The 26,226-nt window shown below is 39.3% G+C and overlaps 1 protein-coding gene across 2 annotated transcripts in view; it reads right to left on the reverse strand.

Annotated features, from left to right (window-relative positions):
* The window catches only part of LOC124146866 (UHRF1-binding protein 1-like), a 140,437-nt gene extending 119,284 nt beyond the window's left edge, over positions 1-21,153 (reverse strand). For both annotated transcript variants that reach the window (XM_046517381.2, XM_046517380.2), the window contains exon 1: positions 21,034-21,153. In XM_046517381.2, the coding sequence (XP_046373337.2) occupies positions 21,034-21,077 (44 nt within the window). In that variant the 5' untranslated portion in view covers positions 21,078-21,153. The remainder of the gene's footprint in view (positions 1-21,033) is intronic.
* Positions 21,154-26,226: the final 5,073 nt, after the last annotated feature.

Below are 26,226 nucleotides of genomic sequence, written 5' to 3' on the forward strand. Positions count from 1 at the left end.
ATGGATGAAGCGACACCAGCTCAACATCCTGTCTGACGGAATAACAGATCATAGACTCGTAGGGTAATTGATGGAAAACAAACTACCTTCCGCTGACTTAGTCGTATTGATGGATTGATTAACTGCAGTCTGTTGCAATCCATACTTTTGAAAATATTCAATGAATATTCTGCTCAATGAACAGAACATGAAGGATGGGGCACAAAGGCTTGCAGCTGACAACAGCGGAGCTGCAGCAATAACCCTTTGTCACACCTGATCAATGGAGGCAGCAACAGCAGATTACCACTATGTCTGGAGCAATTACTAGTGATTACAACTTACAGGAGAACTTAGTTTCCACCTCCAGCTACTTGCAAATGACTGCAGTAATTGTTTTTTCTTCTCTACAACTGCAGAATCTCTCCCCATGGTGATTATTGAGAATAGGCCCCCAGTATCTTCTACATCTGCCAATGCTGGTCTTAGGAGGCGAGTAAAGGATTGGATGGTCAGGTTCGATGACTTGTTTGATTGCATGTCACCCTAATAACACAAGGGAGCTCATAACATCAATCACTGATTTGTCTGGGCCAGACTTGATTATTTCAGGCCGGCATCAAATTGCTGGGATATCTCCCAAACTGCTGCCTGGCAGACTTTGTTTACATCTTGATCTGACTCATCATCAGCAAAAACAGTGAATGAGGGGATGAGTTGGACAGTATTCCAGTTACATCACGGTGTGTCAGCTTGATGTGGGAGGAAAGCCCGAATTGATGCAGGTCTTAGACGTCTACCACATTGGTGAAACCCACGAGCACGGGTATGGTGCTGACAAAACCAAGAGACATGATCGTGGCGAACCGGCACCCCAACCCACAACCATAGATCCTGGTGTGCCCAAGGGACGCAACTCTTCCTGAATTGCTGAACCTTAACAGCGTTAGAAATTGGCACTAGTCCTAAAGTCCATGCCAAACTGCCCAATAGTTAAGGTATCATAAATACTAGTAGATATTTGCCATTTTTAAGGGGTTTGCTATATTTTATCATAATAAAGACTAGTGGATGAAACATGTCCCCCACCTGTGCCCCCAGCAGCCCAAACAGGATGAGGACTGTAACAATACTGATAACTATACAAGACATGTCTATAATGGCGTGTCAGCTTAATGTGGGAGGAAAGCCCGAAGTGATGTAGCTCTTAGACGTTTACCACTGAGGTGAAACCCACAAGCACGGGTATAGAGCTGACAAACCCAGACAGGATGAGGACTGGGACAATACAGATACAAGACATGTCTCCACTCAGCAGCAGGTCAAGTACATCCCAGGCAGGTGCAGCTCACATTACGACCCAATGTAATACTGATACAATTCTGTTAACTCATTTGGAAGCCAATCTGGAGAGGTGGAGGAGCAGTGAAATGCCCACAATGATCCCTGCCCGATCAGCATGCCAGCATAGACTCCTTTATTCTAGTCACATCCTCGGCCTTGAAGTGGGGGCTCAGGAAGCCTTGGATCAGACAATCTTGTCCCTAACCTTAACACTTCAGAATATTTATTAACTAACAAACCATAACTCTTGTGTTGCTGTGACAATGACAAGGAGGACAGGCATATTTCTAGATCACTGCAACAACATCCAAGATTGAATAACTGAAGGTTCTTTTTGGACACTGAGAGTAAAATTTCATTGTCAATCTGTATATAAAATACTCAAAATAAGTGAGGTGAGGTGAAATTGCACTTATTGCACTTATATAGCGACGTGCATGCACGTGTATGTGTGTGGCTGCTTGTACTAGTCCGGACTGATGCCGATTTATAGTGCTAGCTCACTGAGATACCATGCCGCAGTTTAACATGAATACCCCACTCAGACACAGTATACTGACACCGAGCAGACCAGTCCTTGTTTTAGCCCCTTAATGCCGAGCGCCAGACAGGGTAACAACAAGTACCATTTTTTAACGTCTTTTGGTATGACGCGGCTGGGGATCGAATCCCGGACCTTCCGCTCTCCAGGCGGACACTCTACCACAAGACCACAGAGGCGGTCCAAGTCTTTGTACAAGTGCAAGTGCAGCACTAACTGACAATAAATGAATCAACCATACATAGCCCAGACTAGTGAGTGAGTGAGTATGGTTTTACGCCGCTTTTAGCGATATTCCAGCAATATCACGGAGGGAGGGGGGGGGGGACACCAGAAATGGACTTCACACATTGTACCCATGTCGGGAATCGAACCCGGGTCTTTGGCGTGACGAGCAAACGCTTTAACCACTAGGCTTCCCGACCGCCCCTGTTGAGAGGTAACCCTGCCTCAGCCATTGCCTGACAATGATATCACCATGTTTATTAACGCTGACCTTTGTCTAATCTTGACCAAACCCTTTAGAACCTCATCCTGGAGGATTGGTTGGTTTGTTGTTTAACGCCGCACTCAGCATTATTCCAGCTATATGACGACGGTCTGTAAATAATCGAGTCTGGACCAGACAATCCAGTGATTGACATCATGAGCATCGATCCACGCCATTGGGATGGATGACATGCATCAACCAAGGCAGCGAGTCTGACCATCCGATCCCGTTAGTCGCCTCTTACGACAAGCATGTGTTGCTGAAGACCTATTCTACCCCGGATCTTCACGGGTCTCATCCTAGAGAATGTATGTTTTTTAGATTTTTACGCATGCATTTTGAATCATCGTCCACGATCAGTGTTACATAGATCTACATGTCCCATGCCACTGTGAAATAATTGCGCCGCTGTTCCATTCACTACCATCATTACGTAATGTGAACATCAGCAATGAATATCTGTACAACGCTCTATCTTAGAATACGGGGTCGGTTTCTTGGACCCCGATGACAGCGGTATATCGAGGGATCACTGTATAGTGATAACAGTATTAATACTATTTGAGAAAGTGTAACCACAAAATTTGTGGGTTTTCTTTTTCATGACCTTGACAATTGACATTTTCATGACATGTCCCAAAAGAATTCATCTGGGCCACTTAGAAGTCCATTGAAGAATAATCTCTGATGTCAATATTCGTTATGTAAAAATAGAAAACAGAAAAATCAACACCACCCAGCGACAGAAACTAACAGTTTTAGTCCACTAGTCATCAAAAAGGTCAAGTTTTTACCTGTGCTTATGATATTTGGTCTGACTATTGGTCAGTTTGGCAAGGACTACAGGACGAGTGCCAGTTTCTATAACACTGCAACACCCTTGTCAAAGTTCAACAAAAGTCTGAAGCAGTCTAAAATGCTAACAAATAAACACATGAAGTAGTATACCAATACTACTCATGAGTATCGTGGCAACAGATTCATATCGTCACGGATCCATCATCAAATAGATTGGACATGATCATATATTCAATGATATTTATGCCATATATTGTTTCATATATATTTAGTAATAAGCTGGTAGAATTCATTCATTTGTGAACATTACTGAATATATATTTTATTAGTATAATATCGTTCATTATGTTCATCATGTTTATATACCATCCTGCAGGGAAATATCGGCAAAATGACATCCATGTGTCAAAAGCACAATGCAGCATCCACCTTGTTCCCACCCAGAAAACCATACTATGGCTGGCTATCAATATAGATTATGGAGATCGATAATCGCTGACTAAATATAAATAAATATATTTAGCTTCGATAAATATTGGAGAGGTAACTTCAAGAAAACATGTGAGAAAGTCTTGCTAGTGTGGACAATGCATTCCAGAGTTTGCGTTTGCGGCGTCCCATATACAAAAATTATAACCCATTGAAAAAACCTGGGATGCAATAAAACAAACATAAACGCTTCCCCCTATGTGTTTTTCATATCGTAAAAGGTTTACTTTAGACATAACTTATTGTTGTTCTTTTTCGAGTTTTTCTAGCCTCCCAAAAACCCTGTGATACACACATTTAAAACAGACACTTAAAGATTTCAACCAGACACTTTATTTATGATCAGAATGGCCTAAATACACCATTTCAGGTCCACATTTCAAACATTTCTTTGGGGGGGGGGCATGCACCCAAAAAACCCTACATAGCCTTGCGCCTGCGGCACTTGCAGCTTACGTGTCCAAGGGGACCCCGTGATTGTGGAGACCAATGCAAACACTGCTGTTCATCGTGTTCATTATGTTCATCATGTTCATAAGGTGCATCATGTTTATCATGTTCATCATGTTTGTTATGTTCATCATGTTTATTATATTCATTATGTTCATCATGTTCATTATGTTCATTATGTTCATCATGTTCATCATGTTCATAAGGTGCATCATGTTTATCATGTTCATCATGTTTATTATGTTCATCATGTTTATTATATTCATTATGTTCATCATGTTCATAAGGTGCATCATGTTCATAAGGTGCATCATGTTAATCATGTTTATTATGTTCATCATGTTTATTATGTTCATTATGTTCATCATGTTCATAAGGTGCATCATGTTTATCAAGTTCATCATGTTTATTATGTTCATCATGTTTATTATGTTCATTATGTTCATCATGTTCATAAGGTGCATCATGTTTATCATGTTCATCATGTTCATAAGGTGCATCATGTTTATTATGTTCATTATGTTCATCATGTTCATAAGGTGCATCATGTTTATCATGTTCATCATGTTTATTATGTTCATCATGTTTATTATGTTCATTATGTTCATCATGTTCATAAGGTGCATCATGTTTATCATGTTCATCATGTTTATTATGTTCATCATGTTTATTATGTTCATTATGTTCATCATGTTCATAAGGTGCATCATGTTCATCATGTTCATAAGGTGCATCATGTTCATCATGTTTATTATGTTCATTATGTTCATAAGGTGCATCATGTTCATAAGGTGCATCATGTTCATAAGGTGCATCATGTTCATCATGTTCATAAGGTGCATCATGTTCATCATGTTTATTATGTTCATTATGTTCATAAGGTGCATCATGTTCATCAAGTTCATAAGGTGCATCATGTTTATTATGTTCATAATGTTTATTATGTTCATCATGTTTATTATGTTCATTATGTTCATCATGTTCATTATGTTCATAAGGTGCATCATGTTCATCATGTTCATCATGTTTATTTACCATCCTGCAGGGAAATATCGGCAATACAACATCCATGTGAGATACACACACTACAGAATTCACCCACATCACCATACATCAACAAAGACCACAGAGGCCTCCCATCTGTACATGACTACAATGGCTGCCCCGTGTGCACAACTGTTACTGCTGGTAAGTCCCGTGTTCCCGGGAGTTGCCTGTTTATCTCCAGCCCCAATTACCATGCATGAGCACCTGTGTATGACTGGAACACCACGCTGGCGGAATATATATCATAAATCCATACATGAAATATATTAATTATAACCAAGTAATGTACACACTTCACCACACAAGAATTACTGTCACAAGCAATCAGGATCATATCTGAACCATTTAATGGAGGTTATTGTTTATCAGTTTAGTGTCCCATGAAGATATTGGAGTTATTCACAGTTCTGGTATTGTTACATTTCATTGAATAAGAAAGGATAAAATGAAAACATCATGAGATGTATAGCTTTGCCTACCTATGAGTACTATTGTATAGTCATACCGTTCTAGTTATTGACAGCATAAAGTAGATCATTTGACGGCCACATTGTACCAAGTTAACATGCTTAATACACAATACAAGTTACCAAGCTGAAAAGAGTATGTTTGTGTAACACACCACACCCAGCAGTATTCCAGCTATATGATGGCAGTCTGGACCAGTCAATCCAGTGATTGGTCCACACAATCTCATTAAAATCAGATCTTAGTTCTCACTGTCGCTAAACAAAGATCTGAGGACATCCCATTATGGGTCACGTCAGAATGACCTTAATCACCTTATATCCGACCAATCAAAGTGTCGTTTACCAGATCATGAAAGTGACAGTCGGAATATGTTTCCTAACCATGCATCCTAGAAAACGTTAATTATGGGGTATTCCGAACAACAGTTACGGCCCATACGACTTATTCCATCAAAATCATCGTCTATCACTCGCTTCTGTGGGAGAAACATTTGAACGAAAGAGGCGTTGCATAGTACATGGGAAGTACTGCCATACAATCTAAACCATATATTAATCGAAAACTGTGTCAACATATTTTCAAGGATAGTCTGAAATGGAAGTCGCAACGTTGAAACGAGTGCCGTAAAGCTCGAGGAAGTTGTTTCCTAATTGGCTGATGTTGACATCTTGCTAGTCATTTCAGTGGTCGGTCAAAGTTCCCAAAAGGTAATTCTGACGTGACCCGTAGTGGGATGTCCTCAGATCTTTGTTTAGCAGCAGCGAGAACTTAGATCTGATTTTAATGTCATTGTTGATCCACGCTGTCAGGGTAGGATGACACACTCTTGACCAAGTCAGCGAGCCTGACCACCTGATCCATTTGGCAGCCTCTTACGGCCAGCAAAAGTTCTGACCAGCAAAAGTTCTTACCAGAATCCCCAATACTGACCAGAATCCCCAATACTGACAAGAATCCCCACTGGGTTCAAAGAATGAGTCAAGAGTATCAGTGGAAGAAACTAACATTTTGAGTCCACTAATCCTTATTATGATAAAATATAGCAAAACCCTTAAAAATGGCAAATTTCTATGTGTTAATGTAATACTATAACTACTGGGCGTTTCGGCAAGGATCCATGATTAGCGCCAAGTTCTACTGCTGAGTATGGTTTTACACTTTTCTTTCACAGCTGGAACACCAAGAATGGGCTTCACACATGGGGATCAAACCCAGGACTTCAAAGCGATGAGTCAAAGCTATATCCACTGGTCTACCCCCTTGCTCTTGAAACAGGACAAAGAGTGTGCATAGTTTAATGATGTGCCTAAAAATATGACCAATAATTTCACAGGAGCGGCACCAAATATTGGTAGATTTTAAAAATTCATGCTAATCCGCTAGCCCAAGAATACTGTCCTGAGGACCAGTATAAATCCAATGATAGTTGTCCTCATAGACTTTAATAGCATTTGAGGCATGTTGCTAGAAGTTAGAACTGAATAAATCAGACAGAAATGTAAAACTTCCTAAGTTTCCTAAAACATATATATAAAACGTTTAAACTCCATCATCCGATCCTTGGTTGATAGGCTAGTAGTACACGGACAATATAATTGTCTTAAATGACAACCAACAAAAAAATTCCAGCGCCAGTACCATATGTGCTGGAAAAGGAAAACAAACGATTCCTCTTGGGGGCCATCTGCCCGAGGCAAGAGAGTTAACTGACTATAAAAGTCCAGTTTCCACCCTTGCCGAACTAGGCTGGTATTATGGAGTTACATTTTGGCTGGACTAACAAATCTATGCATAGTCCAATCAAAATCGCGCACCGAAATTGAAATCCGGTTCGTAAACTGTCGTGCAGATTTCGGTTGATTGCAAGATTTGCACAGCATGTGCATCGCCAACTCGTCAGCAGATATTTTCCAAATCTTTTCATGTTTTTAATCAAGGTGCTCACGTGATTTGATGCACTTTGCGATGTAAGATCCCTTTTATCACAACATAGATCTTGATCATTGATCAGATCGTCCTGACTGGGCGCCACCATTTTGTGTGAAGCAAATGCAAGTGATACGAGAGGTGGAACCTGATTGGTCCATAGGAGAGGCTTAGAAGGGACATAACTGGTAATAGCCACTGGTGGCGCTACGATCGAGCCCAGTAATTCCAGCCTAGTTCGGCAAGGGTGGAATCTGGACTTTTAAAGTCATTTAACTCTCTTGCCTCGGGAAGATGCTTGGGGGCAAAGGTTTGGCGGTAAATAAACAGACTGAGAAAATCCACCAAATTGTTGAACAACATGTAGTTTGCATGTTATGTTTGGCGCCTGTGATGTGTCCCTTTCAACAATAAGAAACAAATACGGTACTGCTTACAGCATAATCAGCCATTGACAGTCTGGATTGTCTCCCCTTGACTGTTAAATTAATGGACACTAAAACATGCCATGGCATTGCGGTTTAAATTAAAATAAACAAGGGTTTATTTCTTACTAATATAAAATGTTGACACTTAAGTAGGATCAGTCTTGATTATCTGCACAACGGATTCCATTGGACATAAATAGCAGTGACAATTACATGAATGGATGACTGTAAATCCCATGTAAAGAGAAATGCACTAAAAACGTCATTATCAGTAGATAATAGTAGTGGTGTAACGATACGGCGATACAGTATTGTATCCCGATGCACAGCCCACGATACGATGCATCGATTTGGAAAGCATGTATCGCGATACATACGATATTTTCATAACACAGTTTTACCTACCGTATTTTCTTGAGTATAGTGCGCACTTTTTTCCCCCAAAAACACAGCTGTGTAGAAGGGGTTGCGCATTATACACGAATTAATGCGTTTTGATGTTTTTTACCCCATGGAAAGACATTACCATGAGCACGTAACACCGGAAATACCATGTCAACAAATCCATACTGAAGTTCGCAAATTATTCATGTACTTACACTGGCTATAAAAAAAAGTGTTCTTTGTATATCTGGACTCATGTTTGTAACTTATTTCATTAATTTTATTCAAAATTCCTTTTAATATTGTTTTAATTAATTTCACCGTTATTAACAGAAACCACGGTCAGATTACCGCTATTGACGCCTTGAAAGGAATTTTAGTTGACAGAGAATGAATACATATATCATAAATGCCATACTTTGATTCGTTAAAAGTCAGAGTTGTTTTTGTTGGACGATTCTATGTCAACACGTAATTCTCGCGATCACGCGATCACGTGCACGGGAGCCTTGACGGTGACTGGTCAGACTGGTTCCATGTAAAAAATAATACCCGGCAATAGCGATCAGCTGCTTCGCTTAGGGTTATTATTATTTTAAATATGTTTAGTAAAAGCTGCATCTAAATTAACAATATATTGGAATATATTATTCCTGATAAAAAAATAGTTTCAGATACAACTTTTGCCGATCCTTGCATTAAATTACTGTGAAGTTATATCATTGGGTGTGTCTTGACCGAATCACCGGTAGATTCCATGAAAACGTGTGTACATGTACAGCTGATTGCTGTGTCTGGCTTAGTTTACGAGAAAATACACAAGGTAATCTTAATCCCTGGATATAAAACAATGCCTAGCTGAACAAAAAAATACAATTTAAACGGTAAATCAACATGTCTGGTGATTTTTTTATCTCAAATTTCGAATTTGTACTGACGAAGTTTCTCATCACCCGTTCGTTTGCCGGACTTCGCTGAAGGAGTACGGTGTAATTTTTTTCTGCGCATAATATTCAAATTTCTTTTTTTCCAAAATATTGAACCCGCTAGAGGGGCGTGCGGATTATACATTGGTGCGCACTATACTAAAGAAAATACATGAAATACATGGGCGGATACAGCTTTTTTTAAAAGGGGGGGGGGTGTGGGGGTGTGTGCACAATTAAGATCTCTTTATTGTATTTGGTGGTAATTTATACAGAAATAAAGATTTTTTTCGAAATAAAAAAGGGGGGGGGGTGTCGCGCCCATGAACTACGTTTAACAGTTTCAAAGCCAGTTTGTTGTTTCAGTAAAACATACTGTATTGCTGACAATTTGCTATAACAGTAAATAAACACCTTATATCTTCTTCAACTGTACTTGTCACATCTTTCAGATAGCAGAAAGACATCAACTTGGCTTAGCTTGTACCAATAAACACTGTATCGTGATACGTATCGTATCGCGACCCCTGTATCGCGATACGATACGTATCGCGACCCTCCCGTATCGTTACACCTCTAGATAATAGGCTACCTATGTCGCCTTTAAACTAACAACATCAAAAGAAAATTTACAACACACTTCAGAGCAGTGTTTGAAATATATAAAACTTGCCAGGCTGCCATCAGAACCAACAGACATTAGAAGCTCAGACCCTGACCAAACCCTTCAGGCCCTCATTTTCTAAACTGCAGCTCTTTGTGAGAAAAAAATTGACATGTTAATATACTGAAGGCCATAAGGATCCTTACAAATTTGAAACTATGGGCCCGACACGAGATGTACCTGCCACGGGCCTACGGGCAGGTGCTTATTTCGAACACTGCTTCAGAGATGTAACTTCAGACCTCCACTAATACTGATTGCACATAAATAACATATACCGTATTCGACATAATAAGCGCACAAAATTAGAAATAGGGGGCTCTTATTTGAATAAAATTTTGGTGAAAAAAAAGAGTAAAAAGATCGTAAATTTCGTGGTTTATGCTGACAGCCTGAAATTATACAAAAGAAAAGTCTGTGCGTATTAGACACGACAGATATATTTTTCCAGAATTTAATTGCCCATGATATGGAGTGTATGTAACACACGAGTGCGTATTATACACGGATAAATAAGTCCTGTGTACATTGATCACTTGGAAGAGCTGCTAATTGTTCACTGGCCAATATATTAGCAAAAATCGCTGTGGACGCTTATTAGAGCGAGGCGCTTATTACGTCAAATACAGTATTATCAGACTCTGATATTGGCACTGAAGATGGAGTTTCTTGAAATGTTGGACACAAACAGGCCTCATGTTTCAAGGTTCAGTAATGATCCAGCTATCTGCTTACAAAACTTGCCAGGGGCCCGTCTGATATTATTTTTTATCCTTTGATAAATGCATGATAAAGAGCCTCTTAGGACAAGAGCCGTTGGCTATAGACACATTATCTCATAATAACAGCCACACAAAGATAGAAGTCATACACTCTCAAGCTGTTAACTAAACACGTCGTGAAATGGGTGTACATGGTGATTGAGTGGGTGACTGGCTGACGAAACATTGTAACATTAGTTGTAAGACAACCATTACCAATAGCATCACCACAACTTGAGTTGCAGATTGTTTTCACTTGCTTTATGAAACGCCAACTTTAAATTTGTTAAAATGGAAAAATAAAATTCAGAATTTGTTGGTTTTTTTTATCCTGCCGAAAAGGTGAAAGCACATTGCACAAGCATGTATTTTCTAAATAAGGGCCCACTGAACTTGACATATAAAAATCATTGGAGTCAAAATAAAGTTTGTTGTTCCTGATATTGATAGGATGCATAGATACACAACAGTATTCCGCTTGAATCGACAGGTTTGCATTGCTTGGATGTGGAAAGGGTTTTGTTTAAACTAACAGCTGTATTGCAGGCTCTCCTCCCACATTAAACCATTTCTATTCTTTTATATCAGCCGACGTGTAGTGGAGGACAATAAAACAATTACTTTCCCCCCCCCACTGACAGGTATATTCTTGTAAAAAATCCATAAAGCAATGGAGCACATAAAAAAAGTAACAAACAATTGGCAGCAGCATCACCACAATTCATAAGCAATTTTTCTGACACGGAGCCTACAGAGACGTCAAGTTGTAGAAGTGAAATACGACGTATGAACTGCTGATAAAAGTTTATAAAGACAAGTATGAGCTGATGAGCAACAGGCCAAACACGATATGTAAAAAAAACAACAGTATTGCACATAGGGCTGGGACGATACACCAACTGTGCAATCCAATATGTATCACAATACCTTACCCACAATCCACAATATATCACTATACTTACATGTGCTCTTATCTGTGGTGCATAAGCCCCCTTTTTCACAGAGAGGATGGCCAAATAACTGCCACACTGACGATTTACAGTTGGCAGAGTCAAGTATGGCACAACGGATGAAAATATTTATGTTTTCACTATGAACTTTCACTACAAATTAGTGTTTAGTGTAACAGTTATAAAAGAAAAAATTTAAGGTAAGAATCAATATTTTGTACTTATCGTGTGACTGTGGTGGGTGAGTTGGGTTTAACGCCGCTTTTAACAGTATTCCAGTTATATCACGGCGTGTCAGCGTAATGTGGGAGGAAAGCCTGAAGTGATGCAGGTCGCAGACGTTTACCACGAGCACGGGTATGGTGCTGACAAACCTAGAAACGTAATCAGGGCGAACCGGGATTCGAACCCACAATCATAGGTTTTTGGCATGCCCAAGGGACGCAACTCTGCACAGCGAATCGCGGCGCCTTAGACGACTGGGCCACCCGTGCCCCCTCGTGTGACTGTGATCGATACTTGTATCAAGAAGTAAAAAGTCGCGATCAACCGTGTATGATTTAGTCCCACCACTAACTGTCCACAGCAAGTACTATTACTTTGAGCTAATCCCCTACCCAAAACCAAACGACAGCCTACACAAAACAGAACACACAACATTCATTTCAAGGAAAAGAAATATTCTTCAGTTTAAATTGATATTTCAGATTTTAATCAATAATTTTGTAAAAAGCTTTTATAACACTATGAGGAAGAGCTGCAACAAGATGTCTCATTCACATTTTTCTCACATTCCATAGTTGAAAAAAGGGTTTAATAAATTCCCCATCACATCCCTGATCCTGCCTGGATCACAGTCAACCCGCCTATCAGATGTCGGTTGTTAGTTTCAATATCATATTATTCATAATGTCATTCTTTCTCATGTTAATTGTAGGATATTTGCCATTATTTGACAAAAACAGTTCCAGCAATTTGATAATTACAAAATTGGAGTCTTTATCTTATTTTCTCAAAAACATTTAACTTTTGTTCATCTGTTATCATTCTAATCATGCTAATATGACAAAACACACACAAGCATCAAATGACCAAGCCATTTGTAATTATTTTCTAAATTACATCATAAATTCTGCTACTTGGCATTGTGTTGGGTTAAGAGTCAGACATGCATTGAGCTTGGTGATTGTGAATCAATTGCTGATATTGTAATATTGTATTTATTTCTAAGTGTTTCGTGTTTGGGATGTTGAGTAATATTCCAGCAACTTTTTTTCTGCAGAATACACTAAGACTGGGATTGATCCAAATTGTCCATGTGGGATTCAAACCATGGCTGTCTGTACAAGAAGCAAGCACTCTATCCACAACACTACACTCTGTCCCTTCAACTAAGATGTATCAAACATGACATAATCATACTGAGTCTTTTGCAGACGCTTCAACCTCAAACAGGGTGGCCATTGATGAATAACAATGGAACAATAGAATAGTTCAACAGAACCAAAGAACAATGAAGAACAATGGAACAACAGAATAATTCAACAGAACCAAAGAACAATGAAGAACAATGGAACAATAGAATAATTCAACAGAGCCAAAGAAACAATGAAGAACAATGGAACAAAAGAATAGTTCAACAGAACCAAAGAACAATGAAGAACAATGGAACAACAGAATAGTTCAACAGAACCAAAGAACATGAAGAACAATGGAACAACAGAATAATTCAACAGAGCCAAAGGACAATGAAAAACAATAGAACAATAGAATAATTCAACAGAGCCAAAGAAACAATGAAGAACAATGGAACAAAAGAATAGTTCAACAGAACCAAAGAACAATGAAGAACAATGGAACAACAGAATAGTTCAACAGAACCAAAGAACATGAAGAACAATGGAACAACAGAATAATTCAACAGAGCCAAAGGACAATGAAAAACAATGGAACAACAGAATAATTCAACAGAACCAAAGAACAATGATGAACAATGTAACAATAGAATAATTCAACAGAACCAAAGAACAATGAAGAACAATGGAACAACAGAATAATTCAACAGAACCAAAGAACAATGATGAACAATGTAACAATAGAATAATTCAACAGAACCAAAGAACAATGAAGAACAATGGAACAACAGAATAATTCAACAGAACCAAAGAACATGAAGAACAATGGAACAATAGAATAATTCAACAGAACCAAAGAACAATGAAGAACAGTGGAACAATAGAATAATTCAACAGAACTAAACATTGCTAAAGAACTGACATAATAGAATAAATTAATGGAACTTCAGAACAGTGGGAAAATAGAATAATTCAACTGAACAAAACATTTCCAAAGAATAGTAAAACAATAGAATAAAAAACAATAGAATAATTCAAAAGAAAAAAACATTAGAATAACTAAATGGAACTAAAGAACAATCAGTGCTAACTACCCCCAGCCTCCCATTTGACCTTTGTGCATTGCCTACTGCCAATCTGCGATAATTTGCTTCCAGTTGTCCATCAGTGCCAATTTGCTATTAAGTGTTGGCCTCCATTTGTCCATTGCTAATCACCTATCAGCGCCAATTAACTGGTGGCTTCCCTTGTTAATTGTCCACCTTTGTTATCTTGTCACTTTTGTTGTCCCTACAGGTACACATATATGTTGTCTCCCTCGTAGCATTCATTCACCTGATGTAGGAGTAAGCATAAACTCTGAAACGTTGTGTTCCTCATAATAAAGAAGTTGACATCCATCAATTCTGTCCCTCATGTGTATCACATCTAAATGCCTTTCAAAGACCTAAAGAACAGGGAAATAGAATTCAAAGGAACTACAGAACCGTGAAACAATAGAATAATTCAACGGAACAAACACACAAAGGTGAGGTGAAATTGGGTTTAACGTCGCGTCCAAGATTATTGCACTTATATAGCGACGTGCATGCACGTGTATGTGTGTGTGTGGCTGCTTGTACTAGTCCGGACTGATGCCGATTTATAGTGCTAGCTCACTGAGATACCATGCCGCAGTTTAACATGAATACCCCACTCAGACACAGTATACTGACTCCGAGCCGACCAGTCCTTGTTTTAGCCCCTTAATGCCGAGCGCCAGACAGGGTAACAACAAGTACAATCTTTTAACGTCTTTTTGTATGACGCGGCCCGGGATCGAACCCTGGACCTTCCGCTCTCCGGGCGGACGCTCTACCACTAGACCACGGAGGCGGTCAAACACACAAAGGAACAATACAAATCATAATAAAGGAAGAAGACAACGGGGGACTGGGGGACAATGAAACATGGAGACAGTGTTGCACGTCAGATATTTCTTAGTGAGACGAGCCATTCTTAGCAGACTTAATGGTATTTATTAACTATTAACTACATTGGGTTCCATCGAGTAGCACTGACTGACTGAATATGGTTTTACGCCGCTTTTAGCAATATTCCAGCAATATCACGGCCGGGGACACCAGAAATGGGCTTCACACATTGTACCCATGTCCGGAATCGAACCCGGGTCTTCGGCGTGACGAGCGAACGCTTTAACCACTAGGCTACCCGACCGCCCCCCATCGAGTAGCAGGTTCTTATGAAAGTTGGCACTGTGATACACGATCTTCAATTAAACCGTTGTTATTGCACAGCAATAGAGACTAGTCGTTTTAGTCCATAGTCCTTATAATGAAAACACAGCAAAATCCTTAAAAAGGGCAAATTTCGGCTCGTCCTTAGGATACCTTAACTATTTGGCAATCTGACAAGGACTACAGAAATATAGAACCAGTGCCAATTTCTAGCACTGTTGCAGTATAAATTATAATATAGAAGTTGTTATCCACAAACTTTTTGTTGACTTTGTCATCCACCTACTTCTCAGAAATGCCTCTCAATCAAAGCTAAAACATCCTGATACTGATTGTCAAAATCATCAAGACATTTTCTTAACACAAACAGGCATTGTCACAGACATGATGACATAGTCCAGATATCTGCAGGAAATGTCCTTGAGTTTAACTGTGTACATATCACGCATTTCGGGATAAACACAGTTATCATGCCAAGGGCACAGCTAAAATCATTGTGGTACTGTGATTTTAATAAGCTCTCGGTGGCTGAGGGACATATTCAAAATAGATATTTCTTAAACCCCAATGCCTTGTGGTGGTGTTCATTAAAATGTGATAAATGTATTTTCAAACAACTAAACACATGACAAATCATGACATAACGAACAGAGTGATGAACAAATATTTCGAGGGTTTGAGAAAATGAAAAGGGAATCGCTATTTCAATGAATAGGATTTTGTTTGTTTGTTGTTTAAAGCCACACTCCAGCAATATTCAAGCTACGTGACGGTGGACTTTAATTTCAAGTCTGGACCAGACAATCCTGTGATTGACATCATTGCATTGATCAACACAATTGGGATACGAGCAAGTCTGACCACCCGACCCTGTTAGTCGCCTCTTAGGGCAAGCTTGGGTTGCTGAAGACCAATTCCAACCCGGATCTTCACGGGTGGAAAGATTGGTTTGGTTGGTTTGTTGTTTAACGCCGCACTCAGCAATACTCCAGCTATATGACGGCGGTCTGTAAATAATCGAGTCTGGACCAGACAATCCAGTGATTGATATCATGAGCATCGATCCATGCAATTGGGAAATGATGACATGCATCAACCAAGTCAGCGAGCCTGACCACCCGATCCCGTTAGTCGCCTTTTACGGCAGCATGGGTTGCTGAAGACCTATTCTACCCCGGAATCTTCACGGGTCTGGGTGGAAAGAATTGGAAGGATGAAGAATTATCTGAGTTTGAACATGGATCAATAGTTTCCTTCTTAATTCTAAAGGTACACATAAACATCTTTATGAGTGCACTGTGACACACGTGAAATATACCACTTAAAAGAACTTAAAGAACACACAATTTTTTCACATTACGACAATTAGTCTGTCATGTCATGCCATTAGCCAGATGACAAAAAAACAAAAAACATGGTTTGATTTTAGGCTAATGTGCTAAATATAACCTCTCAGTCTTGAATAAAAACCCTCAACAAAATAAATAAAACAATATTAGAAAAGCATATTTTCGATCCTATTTACTGTCTACTTCAGGACAGTGTCTGAAATAATTTTATAACCCAACAAGACAGTTGAATTTAAATGTATCCTTGCATACTGTGTTTTTGAAACTCCAAGAAGTATTTCTGATTAAGCATCTTAATATCAATCCCAATACACTTAAATTAAGACAGATTGACTAATTAGAGCGTAGTTACTTCCTTTCATCCACTGTTAATAATGGATCGCTGAACATGCTGAAGACAGTGTGAGAAAAATCACATCTTGATTCAGTTGAAATAATGCAACCAATTTCTTGCCAATCAATGTGGAGTAAGGATAAAACTGAATACATAAGTAACAGCGTTCCCATTTACCGGTAATTACCAGTTTTTTACCGGTTAAATTAGGCTTGGACCGGTTATTGATGTGACTGCCAGTCCCTATGGACCGGCAAATATAGTACTTTTAAATCTTTGTTGTTAAACAAAACATTGGCGATAATCTTATAAGTACATTTTTAGAACAAAGTCAGCTTGTCTGTTACCATCAGGGTTTCCCCTTGTCTACTTCTAGGTTAAATGTCCATTTGTAGCGACCTCATCTGGAAATATTAATTAAAAGAAGAAGAGAAAATTGTGACTGAAGTTTGTGTGAATGACGTACAGATTTAACAAAGTTACTTCAGAGATGACATATTTGCACTAAACATGATGTTGAATGAATTAAAACCAAATAATTTTAATACATTTTTTTTATTTGTTGAAAGTTGGGACTGGCAAAAATTAGGGGGAACTGGTAATTTTTAGAGTTACCAGTCCACAAGGACTGGCAGTTTCAAAAGCCAGCGGGAATACTGAAGTACATTGTAGTCTTAAAATTATCTGCTAGACAAGTGGGCAGGTGGAGGAATATTTCATGCAGCCTGACAGAAGACACCAGCCACAGGCAGTCAGTTATTTTGGACAGTGCTTCAGGAATATCGAGGTTAATCCCATCTGTTTCACAAGGAAATAAACGAGTCTTTACCAACAATTTAGCTTTAGACATTGTTGTTCAGGATGAAGTAAAATATATTTGCTTATCACATTATTTAAAGTAAAACAAAATGCTATCCAACAATCTCATGTATTAGGCAAAAAAAAATAATAGTCTTGGTTCTGGGCACCACCCACGTCTTCATAAACATGATAAAGTCTGCCAAACGTTTCGTTTTTATTTCCATTTTAAAAAGAATAGTGAGTGAGTGAGTATGGTTTTACGCCGCTTTTAGCAATATTCCAGCAATATCACGGCGGGGGACACCAGAAATGGGCTTCACACATTGTACCCATGTCGGGAATCGAACCCGGGTCTTCGGCGTGACGAGCCAACGCTTAAACCACTAGGCTACCCGACCGCCCCTTTAAAAAGAATAAATAATCCTTACTTTTTTATGCGCACTGCTTTACTGCTCATCTCGAGTTATGGTCATAGTGACAATAGGAGTTTGCATACTTGTTTTTGTAGGCAGGCCCTTTCCCAGGTTGATGGTACACAACTATGTATTTGTTTCCACTCATGTAGATCATCATAAGTATCTGTGCTTTGTGTTAGTTTGAATTTATGAATTCTTTACCATATCGGTTAAGGCCAGATGGAAATTATCAAATTATTGATTTTCTTATATGATATTATTCCATTTTTTATGTGTTTTTCTATCAAAAATTTTTGGTCCTTTTGATAATTCTTCTTATGTAACTCCTCAATCAAATTTTTATTCAAAGTTGTTCATGGTGATCTACTTCCTTGTAGTGAACACTGGTAACATGGGAGATTTGGGTGTGGGTGTGGGGGGGGCTCAATCTTAGTTTTTAAAACATTGATGTTAAAATCAGTTAGAAATATGTAATATTTCATTAATTAACAAACTATTTACTATTTGTTGTTGACCAGCTGGGATAACGGGGGTATGTGAGCTTTGCTCACTTCTTTCTTGTTTATATGAGGGTCCATATTACTGGCAGGAGACATAATAACCAAAAAACAAATTAAGCTAAAAAAGATAATAGTCGTGGTTCTCAGGCACCGCCCACATCATCATAAAGTCTGCCGCACATTTTGTTTTAATTTCCATTTTCAAATTGTTTAAAAAAAATCCTGATACCTAAAACAATGCGATCCAATATAGCATGCAGTTACCTTTACATACTCACTTCTCCACTGCACATCTTGTGTTATGGTCATGGTGACAATAGGAGTTTATGTGCTTGTTTTTTAGGGAGGCCCTTTCCCAGGGTGATGGTACACAACTGTGTATTTGGTTACATACTAGTTTGAACAAGCAAAAAAAACAACAAACCACTGCCCGCCCGCACTATATTTTCAAAAGGCATTGGCTGATAACCAATTCTTTTTTTTTAAACCTTATAAATAAACTTGTAAGTGCAGGTAGGATCATCAATATTCCAACAATGATCTTTACCAGCTTACTGTTGGAGTTCTAATAAATGATATGTTGTTGTCCGAGTAAAACACAGTTTTATGGAGTCTGACGCATATTTGTGACCAAGTTGTCATAAGCACCTGCGGCATATGATGGAAATCTCTCCCACTGTATATGTGCCGTAATAAGTTGATACAGATGCAAGCTCTTTATATTCAGTTCCGGACACCATGATATTAACTCACTTAGATACAGTTACACACAGGATCCAGAAGCACATACACCATGATACACAGCATTCAAAAACTACTTTTTCAACCTAGTGACATTTCACAAGTATATAGCTGACAACATTTTGGGGGACTTTCTGGCAATTTTGAGTACCTAATGATAACAACAAGTCTCTTGCTCTCGGGGATTTTCAACTAAGTTTTTTTCACATCCTTCGACAGAAATTGTCCTTAGTGGCAGATCAGCTGACATTCTCGCCTGCATCTATGCATGGTTTCAGTCTCAAATTATCGAAGTCAGGGTTGTATTATATAGTTACCAGTCCTACTACAAGCAAGTTTTGTTTGTTTGTTTGTTGTTTAACGCTGCACTAAGCAATATTTCAGCTATATGACGGCGATCTGTAAATAATCGATTCTGGACCAGACAATCCAGTGATTGACATCATGAGTATTGATCCACACAATTGGGATACGATGATATGCATCAACCAAGTCTGCGAGCCTAACCACGAGAGCCTGTTAGTCTCCCCTTACGACTAGCATAGTCCCCTTTTACAGCAAGCATGTGTTGCTGAAGACCTATTCTACCCCGGATCTTCACGGTAAGAAACACATTTAACAAATTACTTCCGTAAAAATCGCCATGTGTGCGGAGTGTACAAAAATATCTTATTTTGCACCCGTTAGTTTATTATGTAATAAAAGCATTATTTCAAAACATTTCAGCATACAGTCTAGTTTCAATAAATCAGATATTATATCTAAAACCTGCAATCAATACATAATAGCGTCTGAAAATGAACTTCGCGGAAAATGAGTGCGAATGTTTGATGCCATAGGTAGATTAACGTCATGGAGTGGAGAGATGATAATCAAGGATGACGTAAAATATCCTTCGGGGATAAACAAACTTGTTGATGTTGGTCATCTGTCAGTCTAGTATGCACTAAAGTAACACATGGATGCAGATCTATTATCCTGGAGCAAAATATATTTTAATGTGGTATTATTGCTACTTAATTGTTTGTATATATTAAAGTATGATGGTATCACTTATTTTGCCCATTTTTGAACATAAAAACATAATGTTCCATTTTCAAAATTTGAAGGGCTATCATAACCTGTGTTGTACAGTTTATGGACCCACACCGACACCCATCAAACACTGGCATGGGACCTGGTACATGGGAAACAAATTTAGGGACAACTTTTTCATATGTTTCTGTATTGGAAATTATAGTCTCCTTCCTGATGATAAGACCTATCTTTACAACAGACAAACAGCCAAATTTGACAACCATGTCCTTGTGGACATCGGACACGCCCACACCTTTCTGACTCCTGTTGCGTTATGAGTCATATTAAATTATTTAATATTCTACACACCAATTGACCCATGTCTCCCCTGTTTCTTTTAAAATAATCACCATTTACGGTTCTCTTTACCCCATATCCCCCATATGGAGTTGATTTTTTAAATTCATGATTTTGTTTGAAATCACAATCAGATGTAGAGATGTCTGCTAATTCTAGTTTCGAATGACAACTTGTTTGACATATATCTGAGCACTTGTCACTGTGTTTCGGTCATGACTTCCGGGACACAGTCGCATTGTGGTGATTTTAAATGACTATCAAATGTAAATACTTACTTAGATAGATGTTTCAAAATTTGATTTTTCAATAAGGACGCCATCCCGAGTCATCTGCGACTTGCTACGTGTTCACACTCATATTCGCTCGAAAGTCTCAGTTGCTATCGCCATGTCGTCTTCTAGCTGTCGCCGATAACACGCACAACAAATTATATATTCCTTATGAATAAATATATGTTCGTGTTACTTTTTAGTAATTTTTCAATCAATTTAGATAAAACAATACAAAACAAGACACACGGTGCATTGTTTGTCACATTAGCAAGCCTAGTTACGAATGTTAATGATGTATGCGGGCACCAAAGGGACGTAACTCTGATAAGTGCACAATGTCAATGACATTGGAAGTGAACATCTCAACAATAGGATCGATTCCATATGATCTCAGCTTTGATTTTCCGCGCAGTCTGTCAAAGACATTCTTGAAACCCACCTGCATGTGCTCCAGTAGGTTTGGAGCGAGAAGTGGAACATGTACTCCCGAGTTTCAGGATGTCTAAAAGATAACATTCAATATGTATCAATTTTATTAATAAATTAAAGATCCATCCAAATGTTTCAAAAATGTTTTATTCTGTTTATAACAAAATCCCCAAACCACCTATGTACATTAACTGTCAATGGATGTTACTATGGTATCAGTCAATCTGCGTAAATATTACCAGGGTGCCATGCAGTCCGTCAACAGGAAATGTTACCAGGGTGTCGGTCTCAATCTACATGAAATGTTTCAACGGTGTCGGTCCGTCTACAGGAAATGTTACCAGTGTGTCAGTCCGTCTACAGGAAATGTTTCCAGGGTGTCAGTCCGTCTACAGGAAATGTTACCAGTGTGTCAGTCCGTCTACAGGAAATGTTACCAGGGTGTCAGTCCGTCTACAGGAAATGTTACCAGGGTGTCAGTCCGTCTACAGGAAATGTTTCAACGGTGTCAGTCCGTCTACAGGAAATGTTACCAGGGTGTCGGACTCGATCTACATGAAATGTTTCAACAGTGTCAGTCCGTCTACAGGAAATGTTACCAGAATGTCATTCCGTCTACAGGAAATGTTACCAGGGTGTCAGTCCGTCTACAGGAAATGTTACCAGGGTGTCAGTCCGTCTACAGGAAATGTTTCAACGGTGTCAGTCCGTCTACAGGAAATGTTACCAGGGTGTCAGTCCGTCTACAGGAAATGTTACCAGGGTGTCAGTCTCAATCTACATGAAATGTTTTAAGGGTGTCAGTCCATCTACAGGAAATGTTACCAGGGTGTCGGACTCGATCTACATGAAATGTTTCAACAGTGTCAGTCCGTCTACAGGAAATGTTACCAGAATGTCATTCCGTCTACAGAAAATGTTACCAGGGTGTCAGTCCGTCTACAGGAAATGTTACCAGGGTGTCAGTCCGTCTACAGGAAATGTTACCAGGGTGTCAGTCCGTCTTCAGGAAATGTTACCAGGGTGTCAGTCCGTCTTCAGGAAATGTTTCAACGGTGTCAGTCCGTCTACAGGAAATGTTTCAACGGTGTCAGTCCGTCTACAGGAAATGTTTCAAGGGTGTCAGTCCGTCTACAGGAAATGTTTCAAGGGTGTCAGTCCTTCTACAGGAAATGTTACCAGTTTAAATTGCCAGTCCGCCTACAGGAAATGTTACCAGTTTGCCAGTCCGTCTACAGGAAATGTTACCAGGGTGACAGAATAAGAGAATAGTTCAATAATTTACCTCACACAAGTTTTATTTATCTACGCAAGTTCATTCAAATACTGAAAAGCAAAATGAAACATTGGGATTTTACTGCCGCTTCATACATTCTGAGCTCGCTTTCGATTTCAAAGCCTTAGACGACCCTGGTGACCCCGTGTTGACCCCGTGTTGACCCCGTGTTGACCAAGGTACAGCCAATGTAAGCTTGGTTGACCAATATAAGCACGTGTTAACTGACTTACGTCATACTTCGGTTGACCTTGGTTGCCCACACCTACTGAACCCCTGGGGTGCCGTACTGTGGTTTGCGACCTCCAAGTGACGTCATCGTTAATCCTTATTCGTTTCCGTCAGTGAGTTGTGTTTAACGCCGCTTTTAACGGTATTCCAGTTATATCACGGCGTGTCAGCTTAATGTGGGAGGAAAGACCGAAGTGATGCAGGCCTTAGACGTTTACCACTTCGGTGAAACCCACGAGCACGGGTATGGTGCTGACAAACCTAGAAACATTATCGGGGCGAACCGGAATTCGAACCCACAATCATAGGTTTCTGGCATGCCCAATGGACGCAACTCTGCACAGCGAATCGCGGCGCCTTAGACGACTGGGCCACCCGTGCCCCCTTCATTTAGGGGTTCAACCATGAAGAATGAATATAATTGACTATGTATTGATGGTATATATGTATTTTGATATGTGTCAGTGTAATTTAACTTTCGATTACTGATATACATTGTACATACGTTAGAATAAATTATGAGACTTTGCTAATGAATTTGTATATCTGTTTCATCCTGTTAATTTGAAAGTTCTTGTTTTAAAAGCATTAAATGGAAAAGATACAATGTACTTTGTCAAAAAAATGTAATACTCGTTAACCATTCGTAGTTGTGTATTATAGCGGTACACATGGCTGTTGTACGTGTTTCCCTGTCTCCTGAAAACCATCATTATATCTAAGGTTGCATTTTGTGCGTTTTATTTCGGATACTGCCCAAGGTTAAGTGTAGGATAAAGCACAGCCAACGTATTTTAAGTTTAAAGCCCGCATTCGCGGGATACAACCGAGGGTAATGGTTTAAATATCATTAAAAAACGAGGGGAAATATTTTTTCTAACTAATAAACCGAAAAAAGAAACTAAAAACATTTAACAACATTTTTACGTTCCACGAACCTTAGGAAGCGGACGTAAAATATCTGTTGCTGGCTTACGGTTCTGGAAAAAGACATTCTTAAAAGTATTGTGATTTATCAGCGCCTCTGTGGCCCAGTGGTACAGTCACAGATACGAAAGTTGCGTGTTCGATCCTCGGGAATATAAAGAAAATATTTGTCATTTGATTTCACATTTCATTACATTGTGTTCAAATGCAAATTATATTTCTGGCAAAAAAAACCATTCAAATGTTACAATGTAAACGGTTGTACTAATAAAATTCCTGGGATATTAAAACTCATTATACAGCAAATATGTATGCAATATCAGATATAATTCCCGGAATATTACAACATCTCTGTATATGAGATTTAACCTCACTGGAGGACAAACGTATTACGTCACTTGGTTAACACTGGCCAACTCAGGTTGAATGTGGTCAACCCTGGTTGCCAGATATGTTGTAACACCGGTGGACTCGGGTTGAATTTCGTCAACCCTGGTTGCCAGATATGTTGTAACACCGGTGGAGTCGGGTTGAATTTCGTCAACCCTGGTTGCCAGATATGTTGTAACACCGGTGGAGTCGGGTTGAATTTCCTCAACCCTGGTTGCCAGATATGTTGTAACACCGGTGGAGTCGGGTTGAATTTCGTCAACTCTGATTGCCAGATATCATCGGTGAACTCAGGTGACTCAGGTGTTAATAATCGCAAGCACGTACTGTTTTCAAGCAGCGTTACCCTATAACATACTATTTAACATTTAGGCGCCGCGCTTCGCTGTGCAGAGTTGCGTCCCTTGGGCATGCCAGAAACCTATGATTGACGGTTCGAATCCCGGTTCGCCCCGAATTATGTTTCTAGGTTTGTCAGCACCATACCCGTGCTCGTGAGTTTCACCGAAGTGGTAAACGTCTTAGACCTGCATCACTCTGGGCTTTCCTCCCACATTAAGCTGACACGCCGTGATATAACTGGAATAATGTTAAAAGCGGCGTTAAACCCAACTCACTCACTCACTCACTCATTATTTAACATGTGATAGAGATGTTCTGAATTTGGAGGCGGGAATACATCAGACTGGATGTCAGGAGATGTTTTCGTATGAAATTGGTGCGAAGTTTGTATGGAACTGACGCATGTTGAGCTCCATTTTAAGAGTAATACTAAACAAAAGAAGACAGGGTTGCGTGCATCTTCCCGAGACAAGGGAGTTACCTGACTATAAAAGTCCAGTTTCCACCCTTGCCGAACTAGTCCGGAATTTCTGGGTTCGATCGTAGCACGACCAGTGGTTACCAGAGTTATGTCCCTTCTTTGTCCTTACTATTGACCAGTCAGATTCCCCCTCTCATATCACTTGCAGTTGCTTCAAACAAAATGGAGGCGCCCATTGAAGACGATAGGATCGATAATTAATTGCAAGATCTATATTGTAACAAAAAGGGTCTCACTTCGAGAAGTGCATCAAGTGTACGCTGATTACAAAACATGAAAAGATTTGAAAAATATATGTTGACGCAAAGTTGACGGTACACATGCTTTGCAAATCCTGCAATCGACCGAAATCTGAATGGCAGTTTACGAACCGGATGTTGGTTTCGTAATGCGATTACTTGGTCTTTTATAGTCAATTAACTCCCTTCCCACGGGAAGATCGGTTGCGTGCGTGCGTACGTACGTGTGAAGTTGTTAAAATATTTCCGCAATATCATTATAGGTATGGCATAGTTTCAACATCAGGTTGTTGAGTGAGACTTTGCTGCATGCAAGCTTCACGTCTCTTCCAAGAGGAGACAAAATGAATCCCAAGTTCACTCAAATGCGTGAGTGTGAACAAAACTACTCAACTCCACAAAGGGACTCTGTGACAGCTCACACTCGAAAACAGGGAGACAACGATATTTATAAATGTTTACTTTTCTTTACTATTACTTGAAATGAAGCGTATAACGATTGGTACAGCATCTCCACATAACCAGTCAGATTTACCCCCCACCCGGACACTCAGAATACCCCTATCAATTGTTGTCTAGTATATATGAAGAGCTTAGCGCCAAAAGGAGCCAAAATGCACTTTGGGCCTTTATGCATATTATTGTATATATAACATCTATGAGTTCTTGTCTACTTGTAGAAATACATTTTTGAAATATACCTACTTACAATTCTCTAAAAGGACCAGTTCCCAAAGGGCCAAAGTCATTTTGCTAGATTTTGGCCCTTTTAGCTCTCATTTCCGTGTGTGGTTGATCAAGAGATTTTGAAAGTTTGGAAACATTATTATTATGTTTCAACTATTTCAACAAAGTTGGCATTAGTTTAAACCATTTAAAAG

The sequence above is a fragment of the Haliotis rufescens genome, unplaced genomic scaffold, assembly GCF_023055435.1.
Source record: "Haliotis rufescens isolate VD_foot unplaced genomic scaffold, xgHalRufe1.0.p SCAF_6, whole genome shotgun sequence".
Classification (NCBI taxonomy): Eukaryota; Metazoa; Mollusca; class Gastropoda; order Lepetellida; family Haliotidae; genus Haliotis; species Haliotis rufescens.